The following is a 15,683-nucleotide window of genomic DNA, read 5'->3' as shown; positions in this document are numbered from 1 at the left end:
AAAAAAAAAAAAAAAAAAAAAAAAAAAAAAAAAAAATAAGTAATAATTAAACTTCGATTTGCAATTCATGAAGTTACGAGTTCTTAAGTTATTGCCATTTATTTTTTTACTACTTATATATATATATATATATATATATATATATATATATATATATACCTTTTTTGTATATATTTAGTGGTAGTATCATGAAAAGGCAGCAAGAGTGATAAAAGCTTATGTACAATCATATGAGATTGTTTTATTTCATTTCCTCGGGAATTGCCTCTGTATCTTTTATACATCTTTATCTCTTCGATTCCTTTGTAGTATTTCTCTTTTTTTTTTTTTGGCCCCCTCTCTCTATCTGTTTTTCCCTCTCTTTATCTATCTTCTCCCTCTCTTTTTCATTCTGAATTCTCCAGGAACAGTATCCGCCTATTTCGAAAAAACTTCGAAATAATATTTACACTCATTTCTATATTTTATTCGACGTTTTTATCGGGAGAATCGGAAACACGTTCATCCACTTTAAAAAGCAATACGCTCTCGTCTGGTCTCACTGCGAGATATGAGACCCACGTTACCAGAGTTGTTTCAATCTCCACCACTTTCATTTTATATGTATTAAGGTCTGATCCTTTTTTTTCCCTTCTTTTATTTCTGTTTTTCTCCCTACTTTTTTATCTTTTTCTTTTTTTTTTTCTTTCTTTCTTTTTCTTCTCTTTTTTTTTTTGGTTGGTCTTTCTCTCTAGGGAAATCTGATAATTGTTCACGGGATATTTAATTTAAATTCTATCGCGTGTATCAATCGACTATTTTTTTTTCTTTGTTTTTGTTTTTTTTTTTTTTGTGAACAAGGAAGAACAATATTTATTTATTTGAAATAATAAACTATATATATGTAATAAAAACAGAGAAAAAAAATAGTAAAGACAATGACGAAATGTCACGTTTCAATCGATGACATTGTGTACGCTTAAGCTCTCATGCAATGAAAAAGAAGTTTTAAAAAGTAAATACTTAAATATAATACTCACTCTCTTTTGTTAGCTTTTTCCCTTCGATCTTTATTATCTTCTTTCCCTTTCCCTTTTTTCTCCTCACTTTCTTTAACTATTACGCTTTTTTTTAATACTAAATAAACAGTAAGATATAGTTGATCCGTTTCGAGAAAATCTAAGTAAAGATCGTAGTGTTATAATATAAATATTAGGTAGAGTCAAATCTTGATGGATTGAGAATTCTTTGTTATCGTAGAGAATATCTCTTTTTCGTTATTTTCAAATTTTTATAATAGATCCTGACGTGATTTTCTTAAATTTCGATGGATCATCTTTAAATTATGTCCCTTCTTCTATTATTTTTTCAAATATTATCATCGATTTTGATCGGATGGAATTACTAAAAAAATTGATAAGTATTCCCCTTCGCTTTCACCTTTGAAATTTTAATGGGATTTCAAAGAAATATAATGTCTACCAATTCCGATGACCGTATTAAATAAATATTACAAAGAACGATCAGATTTTCTTGCCAACCATTACGATACTCTTTCAACAGAGAAAGAGAGAAAGAAAGAGAGAGAGAGCGAGAGAGAGAGAGAGAGAGAGAGAGAGAGAGAGAGAGAGAGAGAGAGAGAGAGAGAAAGAGACCAATTTAAGAAGCGAGACTCAAAAAGACATCAGAAAAACGAGGGTGAATGTAGGCGTTGCTCTTTGCGTTTGGATGGTTGTTGCGAAGATGCTACCACTAAGGGGTTACAGAACAAAGTCGAGGGATTTGGCCTTGGCCCGGGATGCCGACCATTTAAACGTATATACCATTCTGAGTATTCGACGATCCCGTATAAATAATGAGAATACTCGTGAATGCCATTTTGGCTTTGGTACCACCCGTCGAGTATGATCTTCGTGGTCTTATCGGTCTTCTGTTTTTGTTATCACAAGAAATGAATTCATTTTGTTATAATCTAAGAATTTCTACGATGGGAGAATATAAAAAAAAAAAAAAAAAAAAAAAAAAGAGAAAGAGAGAGAATAAAAAAAAAGAAATGAAAGAAATTTTCTTATTCGTTGGAGATAATGAAGAAGGCTGTACGAAATCATAATCACAAAAGGAAGAAAGAGAAAGAGAGTTAGATAGATATTAATATACGCACCATAGATAGGTAGATAGATAGAGAGCGAGAGAGAGAAAGAGAGAGAGAGAGAGAGAGAGAGAGAGAGAGAGAGAGAGAGAGAGAGAGAGAGAGAGAGAGAATGATTGAGATCAAAGAAAACCTTTGACCTTGGCCCGGGGCGCTAAAGTACGTTGCTACGTTGCTGAGTTGCGTCGATCCAGGATAAAGCAGTTGAAAAAGAAGGAAAGACGTTGATCGGTTAGATTCTCATCGTTTCTCCTCAAGGGATGGAAACGCTGGACTTTCGTAGTGAGTATTCCTATCTTTCGGAGTTACGATTGTAACTCCGAAAAAAGATATAGAGAGACAGAGAGAGAAAGAGAAAGAGAGAGAGAGAGAAAATGAGAGAATAAGAGAATGAGAGTGAGGGAGGGTGGGAGGGAGAATATCCATGAGAATATAACCAGATCCAGTCAGCAAGTGGCCGTCCTTCGCGTCGAGGGTTTGGACCCCCATCTTTGTCGATCAATACCTACACCCGGGCGACTCTTCTCTTGGAAATCAACGACTACGAGTTGCACACATAACCACTATAATCCACCTACTCTTCCTCCATTTTCTCATCCTAATCTTCATCCATCTAATTCTATTCTTTCTAATTCTTTTCTTCGATTTTGACTTCTCTCGATTCGATATTCTATTCCTTTTTTTTTCTTTTCTTCTTTTTTTGTCTTCTTGTCTGTGCAATTTCGAAATATGATTTTGTTTAACGGTAACGTTTCTCTTTAAGTGATAAAGATAGAAGGGTTAAAAGGGAAAGAGGATTTATGGAATCTGATATATGTTATAAATTACGTGGTATCTTCAATTTCGACGCTTTTCCCGGGCGTTGTTTAAATATGGATATACATACATATATGTACCTGTACATATACGTTTGTATTCATTTATATTGTATGGAAGTAACAAATTGCTGTTCACCAAACGACCAATGATCGTTCTCGAGTTTCGTTTTGGGAAATGTAATGTTTCGATATACTTTTTCTTCCTTTTTTATTTTTCTTTTTTGAAATCTCTCTTTTTTTTTTAGAATCTTTCTTTTTTTTTGTTATCGTTCATGCTCCTAAGAGTTCAAAAAATATCAAAAGCTTCGTTATACAATACGAAATCGAGTTTCGTGAAATGTGTTTTTTGAGATATATGTATATACGTATGTGTGTGTGTGTATATATATATATATATATATATATATATATATATATATATATATATATATATATATATATATATATATATATATATATATAACGTAGCTGGATTATCAACGTATTTTTATTTTATTTTTTTCTATTTGTTTTTGTTTACTGTATTTTTACTTTATCGCTTATGTATGACGTTTTCTTAATAATAAACGATCAGCTATGATCAAGGATTATAAATGTCATCGACTCGAATGTTAAAACGAAAATTTCTAGTATCGAATTTAACCAGTTTACGAAATCGTATAAATTTTAAGTTGATGTGAGAGGGAATTTGTGATCGGGTATTAAGTGAACAAGTGGTATAAGTCAATTATATGGCCCAGATTCACTACTATTAAAGGATAATATTCAATTTCCTCTATTATTTTTCGTATCGGTGAATCATTTGCTTCGATTTATCGAATTTATGATCATGGAATAGAGAAATAGGATTTATTTTATTTCTGATAAATATATTCAAAAATTTTCGTAAAAAAGAAGAGAGAAAGATAGATAGATAGAGAGAGAGAGAGAGAGAGAGAGAGAGAGAGAGAGAGAGAGAGAGAGAGATCATATTTTTAAACGTTCACTTTGAGAGGACATGTTTTGAAAAGTTAAAAAAACGAATTGATCGCAAAAATTTCTCTTCAAATTTTACCTATAAATTGTTTAAAAATTGTCTCTACAAATTTCACTTTTAAATTAAAAAACATCCCAACTTGAATTAGAATGCGAGAGATATCGAAATATTTATGATTCGATTTCATGCTTGGATTTTCTTCGAATACAGAAAAAAGGGAAAGGACGATCGTCTTTCCTTTCTTGTCTTCGAGTTGGTCCATGTTCGTGAAAAAATATATGTACGATGTTGATCGATGACTAGAAATTTTCATATAGAATTTCTGTTTCTCAAACGTGAACGGAAAAACGTCGAAGGTATCTGAAAGGTATCCGAAAATAGAGATATATAAATTGAAATGTGAGAATTACTTGAAATCCTTCAAGGGATTTCTAATTTTGAAAAATGCTATATTGCATTTCAACTTCTTCGATCTCCTTACATACACACATATATATATTCTCTTTCTCTCTCTCTCTCCCTCTCTCTCTCTCTTTATCTTTCTCTTTCTCTCTCTTTTCTTCTGAATTCTGAACAATAAGCACGTTTTCCCATTATGAGATTCCATAATTCCTTTTCCAAAGGGAAAAGACAGTTAAAATAAAATATCGTGAGAGTTAAGAGGAATTCTCTCTCTCTCTCTCTCTCTCTCTCTCTCTCTATATATATATATATATATATATATATATATATATATATATTTTTTTTTTTTTTTTATTCTAAAACTGGTGACTTAATCTGATCATTTCAAAATGTAATGCAAGAATAAAAAGAGGAAGTAAGAGAGAAAGAGAGACAAAAAGAGAAAGAGAAAGAGAGAGAGAGAGAGAGAGAGAGAGAGAATCTTTTAATTTTATTTATAAGATCTTTCTTGAAAAATTTCTCTTACAAGCGCGTACACGTATGAAACAAACTATTATATCTTTCTTCATAACTCGAGTGTTTCGAATATTCGTGTCGAAAAAAAAAAAAAACAAGAAAAAAATAAAAAAGATAGTAAATGTTGTTTTTCAATCTCCTTCACGATTGATTAAGAGGAAATTCATTTCTCTTCACCTTTCGTAATCGCTAAAGCATATAAATTTGTTCGAGCGAAGTCGAGAGAGTCTACGAGAAAGAATTTCTACCTCGTCGTCGGTGAGCGTTATGGATTCGCACGGTTTCGTTTCTTCTTTGGACGAGGAAAACTGGTACAAGGTTAACAGCGATAGGCGGAAGTGCAAGGTCGACGTTGATTAAGAGTCCGTCGGCACGTCATACAATTTCGAAATCTATGTTACGAGAGTCGTCTCGCTTCGACGATTCTGTCACTCAGTCTTTTTTACTTCCCCTTTTGAGAGAGAGAAAGAGAAAGAGAAAGAGAAAGAGGAAGAGAAAGAGATAGATAGATAGATAGAGAGAGAGAGAGAGAGAGAGAGAGAAGGGTTCACCAGCACGATATAGATCGAAAAGGAAAAAAACAAATAAAAAAAGAGCTATCATGTTGGATTTCGAATTTATTTTCTCTCTCTCTCTCTCTCTTTCTCTGTCTCTTTCTCTCTCTGTCATCCAATTTTTCTCTGCCACCAATATTCTTCTTTTCTCAATTTCTCTTCTCCTTCATTATTCATCTCTATAAACTTTTAGGTCATTGCTAGAAACTATTTCCATGAAACGCGTTGTTTACGTAGATTTTCTACAATCAAAAGGATTGCATAATAGTAAACACGAGCGTGTATTTTACCTTTGAGCATTAACAAAGATATAAAGGGCTCTATCGTAATGGTTAGAGAGAATGGGACTATTTTCAGTTTGAGTATTCTTGGAAGTATATAAGATTTTATCGAGTGCGATCGAGAACGATTTATTTATGGTTTTTGCTATATACCGAGAGAACTTTTACGTTCAAGAATGTAATAGTTCGACTATCGGTATAGGAAAAGTATATTATGCTTTCTTTTTTAATTTTCTTATACAGGATATATATATATATATATATATATATATATATATATATATGATTGAACCTTCGACTTTAACAATATTACAAAAATTATATTAGTTATTTGAAAATCATTGAATATTTTTTGAAACGTATTGGAAATTTTCTGAGATTACATTTTAATAAGACGATCATAAGAAATTGTCTACAAGATCGCAATCTAGTATCACCCAATAATGGTTAACCACGTTTTTATATATATATATATATATATTTATTATATGTATATATTATATACTATATAGGTAGACCATTATAATTTTCCTTTGACATTAAATATGAAAATTGATAACAGCTGTGTCTGTTAGATCGATTCCTGTCTCCCGATGTATAGCCACGAACGCATTCTCCACGTGTTTAGGATCATAGTTATCGCTTATCAGTTATGTATATATGTTCATCTCTCCTCTCTGCCCATATTTCCTCTTCTTCCTCTTCTAATCATTTCTCTCTTTCCCTTTTTCTTTCTCTTTTAATTCGATCTATTCATGTATATATGTATGTATGTATCCATCTATCTATCTATCTATCTATCTATCTATCTATCTATCTATCTATCTATCTATCTATCTATTTATCTATTTATCTATTTATCTATTTATCTGTATATCTATATATGTTCTCTATATTTCTTTATTTTATACATACATCTGTCCATTCAGTATTCTTTGCTTGTGTCGTATTAACTTAACTCCTCAACTAATATCTCGCTAAATAAATCTGGTTTAGTATTCATCGGGCTATCGTTCAGGATCAATCGTATCACGTAACTCAAGAAACTTTCAATTTGATCGAGAAGTTTATTCTCTCTCTCGTGCGCGCTCTTTCTCTCTCTCTCTCTCTCTCTCTCTCTCTCTCTCTCTCTCTCTCTCTCTCTTTCTCTTTTTCTTACGAGAAGAAAAAGTTGTCGCATCTCTGAGGGTTTTCTCTCGAAGTTCTTTTCTTTTATTTCTTTTTCTTTTTTTTTTTTTTTTCCTTCGAATATAGACTACGTGTTGAAGTTTTTTTTTCTTTTTCTTTTTCTTATTCTTTTCCTTTTTCTTTTCCTTTTCCTTTGTCTCCTTCCCTTTTTTTCAAATATGTCAATTTCTTGTACAATGAAATTTTTTAATGGTAAAAACTAACTAAGCGAGAGAAACACATCAAAATACCTTTTTTTCCCTCATTTTGGATCTTTGCGAATCGTTATTTTAAAATCGTTTTTAAAAGGCAAGTGAGAAACTATGTCGTTGCGGTTGCGTACGGCATTTTCGTATGAAATCAGAGTTCAACAAGGCGTACCAAGATTTGGCCGCATAACAACGAAAATTCTCGAGTATACTTTTGGCAATAACACCAAACCTCCTTTGACAACGTGCCAGGAAAGGATCAAATATATCCCTAATACATATCTTTCATTCTCTGTTCTTCTTCTTTTCTCTATCTTTCTTTCTCTCTCTCTCTCTCACACACACACACACACACACACACACACACGCACACACACATTCTTCCACGTATATAAGTTAACAGCTCATGCATTTAATCTAACTATCGTAAATTTTCTTTCATAATAAGGTCGAACGTTTTGAACCTAAATCAAGCAGCTTTCCAAGTTCTAGCTCATTGCTCTGGAAGCAATTAAGTGTTGCGGTAAATGAATTCCGACATGTTTGCTTCTACTCGTTTGCATTAATTCTCATATGATTTTATACAAGAGAGATAGTGAGAGAGAGAGAGAGAGAGAGAGAGAGAGAGAGAGAGAGAGAAGAGGGTGTTGGGAGAGGGAGAGAGTAGGAGGGTGGGAGAGAGATAAAAAATAGAATGACGAGCTATAAAAGAGACACAAAACTGACTCGTTTCTGAAGCAAAGAGAAAGAGAGACAAAGATAAATACAATAGAGTTGAAATAACGTAAATCGAAACTCAATTTGGTTGATTAAATTGGCCTCGGTTTTTATCCAAAGAGAGGAAGAGGAAAAGGGAGAAGGAGAGAGAGAGAGAGACAGAGAGAGAGAGAGAGAGAGTGAGATAGACAGACAAATAGAGATAGAAGGATGATAGCCACAACGTTCGCTATGATCCATGCATTTTATCAACATTCTTTGCTCCTTTCACTAACCTTTTGTTCTATAATTTAACTTTTGTTTTCTTTTCAATTACAAAAACTCACGCCATTACAAAGTACTGTGATTTTTCACAGCCGTAAAAATTGTACAACGTGTATTTACATTTATCGCATTGTAATTACAAGTGTGAAGTTGGAAAAGAGAGAAAGAGAAAGAGAGAGAAAGAGAGTGAGTGAGAGTGAAAGAAAAAGATTTGAATAATTTCCAAGAGCGGGGAAAAAATATTTTATAAAATGTTGCTGCGTACGATGAGACACTCCATCGATTGGCAATATCGATCCTCTTCGAAGTTGGACGATCGATCCGATCGAATAATTACAGTCTTCAAAGGTTTCTATTATAATCATTTTTTTTTATATGTATATATCTTTCCCTTTCAATTTCTTTTTTCTCTTTTCTTTCTTTCTTTCTTTCTTTTATATTAACTAAAAAAAAAAAAATAACGTATTATTCTCTACGATTGATCATAGAGAAAGAATGAAAGTAAAATTTGTTTTTCATTTTCCACATTGGTAATTTATCGTGAACAGTCGAGACGTTGTATAAGTATGTACGTATACGTAGTATGCATGTGAGTAGGTACGTAGTAACTTGCTATACGTATCTCGATAGATCGTGAAAAGTAATGGAAAGTTTCTGTAGCTTACGGGCTAGCTGTTTTTCCGTAAAACTCTCACTTAGTTTGACCGAATTGAAAGGAGTTGAAATGTACATTACGTTACGTTACGTTTCTTGATAGATCAAAAAAAAAAAAGAGAGAAAAGAAAAGAAGAAAAGAGAGAGAGAAAGAGAAACAGAGAAAGAGAGATGTTGACTTCTTACATTTTTACGGATAAGGTGCGAATGATTACAAATCAATGAAAAAAGGAATTTTCTTAGCACGATTTTCTTTTATAAGGATATCTCTCTTTCTCCTTCTCTCACCTGAAACTTTTTTAACATTTTTATTTTTTTTGGCCCCCTTTTTCTCTGTTATTCTTTTTCACAGTTTCAACGAAAGCATTGGCAGGCGCGAAGAGCCTCGGAGGATTTTTGTACAGCGCTGTGAACAAGGCCGGCAAGACAGTAGTCGAGGCCAGTGTGAAAATCAAGAAGACGGTTGAAGAAAACGTGAGTAATTTTTTTTCTTCCTTCTTTTCTTTCTTTATTTTCTGTTTCTTTCTTTTTTTTTTTTCTTTTTTTTTTTGCTATTATTATTATTATTGAATTATTATTATTGTTATAATTATTATTATAATTTCATTATTATATAGCTCGAAACAACGTCACTTTTATTCCAAATCGTTTACTCGGATATAACTTACGTTAAAGATTTTAATTAATCTATCAAATTTATTAACTTATCAAATCTGACATAATAATCTCCAGATAGTATCAAATTTAGAAAAATTTTATATATATATATATATATAATAAAAAAAAAATATATATATATATATATGGTACGTAATATCATAAACAAATAATTTATTTATTTAATAATTATATAAATACATAGTCTGTTTATTTATTTACGAAAATTCAATCGGTTGAACGGCCATAATCCATCAGTCATACAACATGATGAATAATTAATGAAAATTTACAAATTCGCATAGCCGAGTTATACGACAAAGAAATGCTAATGACGTAGAATTAATATGTCAAATTGAGGACGTCATGTACATAAGAATAGTTTTCGTGGTGACTTAGACAATTAAGATTTTTTATTAAATAAATAAGAAAAAAAGAAAAAAATAATGTTTTATTATTTTTTTCCGCGATTTTTTTGTTTTTTGTTTTTTTCTTTTTTTTTCTATCCTTCATTAATTACAAGTTGACGATACGATAGAAATCCAAGTAAAGGAAATAATCAACATTATCATAATCTTTAAATTAAATTAACATTAAAATTTTTTTTTATATGATTTTAAAAGTACATTGAATGACACTTAATATCGGATATAGCGAATATGAATTTATACGGCTAAAATAATTTAAATAGAGGCTCAGTTTCGAAACAATTTACAACGATCATAAAGATAATCGTCGGAAATACTCATCGTAATATCAGCAAAAGTTCCGTGTAAATCCATTCATAGTAACTTTCAGCATCTAATCCAGTTCTTCATTAGTACTTTCTTAGCAAACTAAACAGACAGACTCTTTGTTCTTGTTCCTTTTTTTTTTCTTTCTTTTTTTTCTTTTTATGTCGGTGCTCTGGTTTTCTTTATCTCCTAGGATCCAATTAGTTCTTTTAAATACATTTTCCAAGTTTTTCTTTTATTCTTAAATTCTTTTTTCTTTTTTTTTTTCTTTTTTTTCTTTTTCTTCTCATTTTTATTTCTATTCAATCAATTTATTGGTAGATATACGAAGTAAGAATGTAGTTTTTTATTTTTTTTTTTTTGCAGATTCTAAAAAGTTTTTTTTTTTGTAAATTTATCTAATTTAGTAAGTTGCAATGTAATTTCTTTTTAAGATTTTTTAGATGTTATATGTCATCAAATAATGTGCTTTTTGAAATTTCATATCTTATGTTAAGATTTTCTCGAACTTACATAATTTCTCACTTCATAATTCTGTCCGGTGAAGTTTTCGAACATTCTTGATTTCACGAATCTCTCTCTCTCTCTCTTTTTTTTCTTTTTTCCTTCTTTCTTTTTCTTTTAAATATTCATGTCCGTAGTACATGCATATTTTCTAACGAGTAAAATCAATATAATAAACATCAATTCAAATACGAAACGCACAAGGTTGACATCTTTACTGTCCGACAATAAGGACAATAATGTTTTGTTCGATAACAAGGTGGGGAGTGGATGGAGGGAGGGGGTGTGTGAAGAACAGTAAACACATTGATAAAAAGAAAAAAGAAAATAATTAAAATAATTTAAAAAAATTCTTGTAAAACTGTATAATAACTTTGATGTCGTTATTTTTTTTTTCTTTTTCTTTTTTTTTTTTATCCATTAAAATTTAATAAATATGTATAACATTTTTGATCTTACCTGTGATTAATCGATTTTACGATGGAAGGCCAATGATCGATCGATTTTCTTGCACGTGTAAATGCTACTGTCAAAGTCAAAGTCTCAAAGTCTCTTGCAATCGCACGTCTTTCGTTTTATCATTCTACTCCATTTTCGCAAATAATAGAATGACATTTTAGCGTCGTTTCAATTTTACAAAGATACAGTTTATATTCTTGATATGGTAGACGGACGTTCGGTGCCGGGGAAAATTTTCCTAATCATTAACTCTCGAAAGAATCAGTCTAGAAAAAATATAGTCTCCGATAATGTAAGTGAAACTATATTTTTTTTTTAGACGTTTAATATCTAGTTGCCACGATTGGTTTAATCTGCTAAGGTACTCTCCCGTCGTGATGGCTTTTCTATAGATTGAAAAAGTAGAATTTCTATTGAACATTTTTCTCTCACTTACTCGTTTTTCCCACATCGTTTCTGCTCTTTACTTTTTATACAACGCACCCATGATTTTTCCTATTTTTCCTACGTATTATGTCTCTCTCTCTCCCTCTCTCTCTCTCTCTCTCTCTCTCTCTCTCACACTCCTTCTCTTTAGTTTTCCTCTCTCTTTTACTCTATCTTGGCTTTTCTCTTCCAACTCGAGATATTGGCTCGATGGATTTATATTCCTACGTCGCGACACATTCGTCACACGCGTATCTATTATGTAACTGATAACGTCCCCATTTCCTTTATTCACCATTTCCTACGAGACTAGGTACATAAAACTCTTATCTGTAAGAAAAGACATTTTTTTTTTCTTTTTTTTTATTTTCTTTTTCCTTCTCTCCTCTATACCGAGAGAGAGAGAGAGAGAGAGAGAGAGAGAGAGAGAGAGAGAGAGAGAGAGAGAGAGAGCGAGCGTATAGATGCGCTTCGAGGATTCGCCTAAACCCCTTTAGTCGCTCGTCCTCTCCCCTCTCCTTATCTCTTCTCTCTTGCCATTGGATAACTCTATTTAAAAACTTGTTTTTATTTCGCGTTTTAAAACGAAACGCGATTTTCCCCGTGGAAACTCGTAACAAGTTTAATGTAGGAGGGAACCCCCTTAGGAAAAATGAGAAACATCGGCAGAGCGAAAGATGGATGGAGGTAGAGATAAAAAGAGAGAAAGAGAGAGTGAGAGAGAGAGAGAGAGAGAGAAATATTATTGCATGAATTTTATTTTATCCGTCGAGTTGTGTTAAACTTTACGTACATGAAAATTAATTTACGTTCTCGTAGTATAGGAATATATACGATCAAGATTTACGAAAAATATTCAATATTACGTTGTATTCGTTCGATCGCTGATAAAAAGATACAGAAAAAAAAGAAAGAGAGAGAGAGAGAGAGAGAGAGAGAGAAACCAAGAAAGAAAGGAAGAGAAAAAGCAATGAACAATCAAGATCGTTCATTATCTTTTTCTCTTTGAAAATAAACGAATCATTTATTGTTTTTCTTATCTTTCTTTTTTTATTTTTGGAATCACATGCACACCTCTCTCTCCCTCTCTCTCTCTCTCTCTTTTCTCTTTCTCTTTCTATCTCTTTCTCTCTCTATCTCTTTCTCTCTCTCTCTCTCTCTCTCTACTTTTTTCCTTTCTCGTTTATAAGCTTAAAGCACATTAATAACTTGTAGAGAGCGGACTTTTGATTTTGTAACAACTTACTATAGTTCGAAATGTAGGTCATCGCAACACGGTCGATCTTCGATTTCATCCGTTAGCTACTAAGGCATCAGATTTTACGGTGCCTCGTGAATCAATGTTCCTAAGCCACCGCGAAACATCATTCTTCGTATAATCCCGTATTCGTAGATAGTAATCCCTTACATTCTTGGAATTAACTTACGTTAGATGGAACGATCAATTGATCGATGTATTAAATTTATTCAAATTTCATTTATTCAAATGAGAAAAGCTCCATTTTTTATTCATTCATATCTATATTCCATACGATATGAATTCGTTTACTAAATAAATTCTTAAAGACATATATAGGTCATTTAGGCTCATCTTTTTGAAAAGTTTAATAGAATTAAAAGAGAAAATGAAAAAAAGAAAAAGAAAAGAGAGAGAGAGAGAGAGAGAGAGAGAGAGAGAAAAGAAATGTGTGCGTTTCAATGATACGCAGTTTATAGTCTTTGCAATCATGATTTCTAGGAAATGTTCTTACGTCATCGCGAAGGTTTCACACCTATCTCTCGAAGGTTTGGCTTCGTTGGTTTGCCTGACCAGTAGCAACATTGATTTGTACTTTCTCTCTTTCTTTCTCTTTCTCTTTCTCTATTTATCTATCTCTCTCTATATTTCTCTCTATGGAATGTGAATATTATGATACTTTATGCGAAAGTACGTATGCATGTGACATATAATTTCTCAGGAGAGAGTTAGGAATGTATTCTAAAGATATCGAGCACGTACATACTATTTATGTATGTATGTATGTATGTTAGTATGTAACTGTATATTACGTCCTACATTATAATTTATTCTCTCGAAGTATTATAGGACTTGTAATATATTATATCGGGATCGGAAATTACCTTGTTACAAATAATCTCATTAATTTAATTGAAATATTTATCGTCGGATGATATAAAATGAGAAAGGAGTCGAAAGGGTAAATTTATTTTAAATGTTAAAGGACCCATTAGAATCATCTTTAGAAGTATCATTACGTTAGATCGATTTTACTATTGTGTTACAACAAACGATGACAAAGCTTTACGATATTTATACCATATATCGAACAACATGTTAGCGTGCTCTTGTAAGTTAACGAATAGAGACTTTCTACGTGTTACTAGCCCCCTTCTCATATTTTTTTTTACATATGTATACTATCCTTGTTATGCATGTAATATTAGAAATATTTAGAATACGTAAAGCCACGAAGTTTCTTACCTAGTTTTAATCTGATCGTGAATATCAAATTATAATGGTTGAAAATAAAATAAGTTTACAAACTGACGTTAATAAACTGAAAGCGAGACAAAGAAGAAGAAGAAGAAGAAGAAGAAAATAATAAAGAAAAGAAAAAAAGTGTTTTACGTTCAATTCGTTCTAATTTCTAATTCTACCTTATAAGTTTAGATACTCGAACAGATATTGATTTGTTCTTATTCGTAATTTTACATTTTCAAACATTTGCAAAAGTTTCGAGAACATGGAATACGTACTAACGTTTACATATATGTTAGATACTTACTTATCTACTTAAAGAGAAATTGTGAAACGTGATATTCGATTCGAAATTTATCGATAGATTGTCGTCGATTATTAGCTAAGAAAGTTTTCTCTTTTTTATTGTTTATTTTTTTTTTCTTTTTTTTTTTTTTATGTCCCTGATCGAGAAAACCATTCGAATTGTTGCTTTATATGAAAGAAAGAAAGAAATAAAAATATTGAGGAGATATGATGATAGAAAATGTGTATCTCGACTTTCTCATTCATTGTTTTATAAAAACGCACACGTTACAAGATCCGATATTTCAAGGAATTTTAGTAAACATATTCTTTTTCACATTCTCTTCCACATGCACACAAACACACACATACACACGTACACACAAAAGCGTATACAACAGATATATAAAAATTTCTATCATATTTCGTATCATTTCTATAACGCAGTAAAAATAATGGAAACGTCCACGACGAATAATAACAGTTACATAAGTTGCATCATCGTACGTGATCATCATCGTATGTACATGAAAATTATTAAACAAAAAAAAAAAAAAGAAAGAAAAGTTATCGAAAAATTTCTTCATGTCTACATGTATTCTTCATGAAAATATTTTATTTCTTTTTTTAGACTTATAATTTTTTTTCGGTATTACCAACAAGTAAAATATAAACGTACACGATCGAAAGAGGATGTTAGTGATAATCGACGAAAATGTTCAGACAAACTCAGCTCCCTGTACGATGTGTTTTGCTTGTTTCCCCGAAGTTACAAATACATAGAGACGTATGTCTATCTACTATTCATGTATATACATACACGTATGTACTGAAACTATGTCTTTTTTGCTTTTACACGTTTGCGCTCGTGTACGTGCATTCCTCTCTCTTTCTCTCTCTCTCTCTCTCTCTCTCTCGTGCGCGCTTTCTCTTACTCAGATACTACACCGCATGCATACAACCAAAGAATAGGGGCAGTTGGTATTGATCCAACCACCACCCCCTTTATTTGAGACCCAACTACGCTAACACACCCGAGTCGTACCGTTACTAAACCTTCCCCTCCTCTCTCCTCCATTTCCTCCGCTTATCTCCTTCGCTACTTCGTCAGCATTATTTCTGCATCGATTTTCGAAAAAAGTCCTAATGGTGAGTTCCATAGGATTTTTCTTTCCAATAGTTTAACGACGGTTCGCAATCATTCTCTCTCTCTCTCTTTCTCTCTCTCTCTTTCTCTTTTATCACAGATTATTATTAATATTTATCTTATCTTTTCTTTTTTTCTTTGTTTTTTCTTTTCTTCTTATCTCATCTGTATCATATAAAAAGATGTTTTAAATTCGTAAATCATTCCTTTATAATATTTATTAACCCTCATTATTAATAATAAGGTTAAAAATAGTTAATGTTATTATTAATTTTTTCTTATTATAAAAATTTAAAAAAAATTTGC

At 31.6% G+C, this 15,683-nt stretch overlaps 1 protein-coding gene across 5 annotated transcripts in view; it reads left to right on the top strand.

Annotated features, from left to right (window-relative positions):
* Positions 1–15,683, top strand: part of Sap47 (Synapse-associated protein 47kD) — a 56,791-nt gene that overhangs the window by 8,494 nt on the left and 32,614 nt on the right. For all 5 annotated transcript variants that reach the window (XM_035864365.2, XM_035864361.2, XM_035864363.2 and 2 more), the window contains exon 4: positions 9,039–9,160. In XM_035864365.2, coding sequence (XP_035720258.1) covers positions 9,039–9,160 — 122 coding nt within the window. The remainder of the gene's footprint in view (positions 1–9,038; positions 9,161–15,683) is intronic.

Source organism: Vespa mandarinia, chromosome 6 (genome assembly GCF_050613455.1).
Source record: "Vespa mandarinia isolate Hongniang chromosome 6, ASM5061345v1, whole genome shotgun sequence".
NCBI lineage: Eukaryota > Metazoa > Arthropoda > Insecta > Hymenoptera > Vespidae > Vespa > Vespa mandarinia.
The sequence above is the reverse complement of the archived record's forward strand: the minus strand, read 5'-3'. Positions and strand labels throughout refer to the sequence as shown.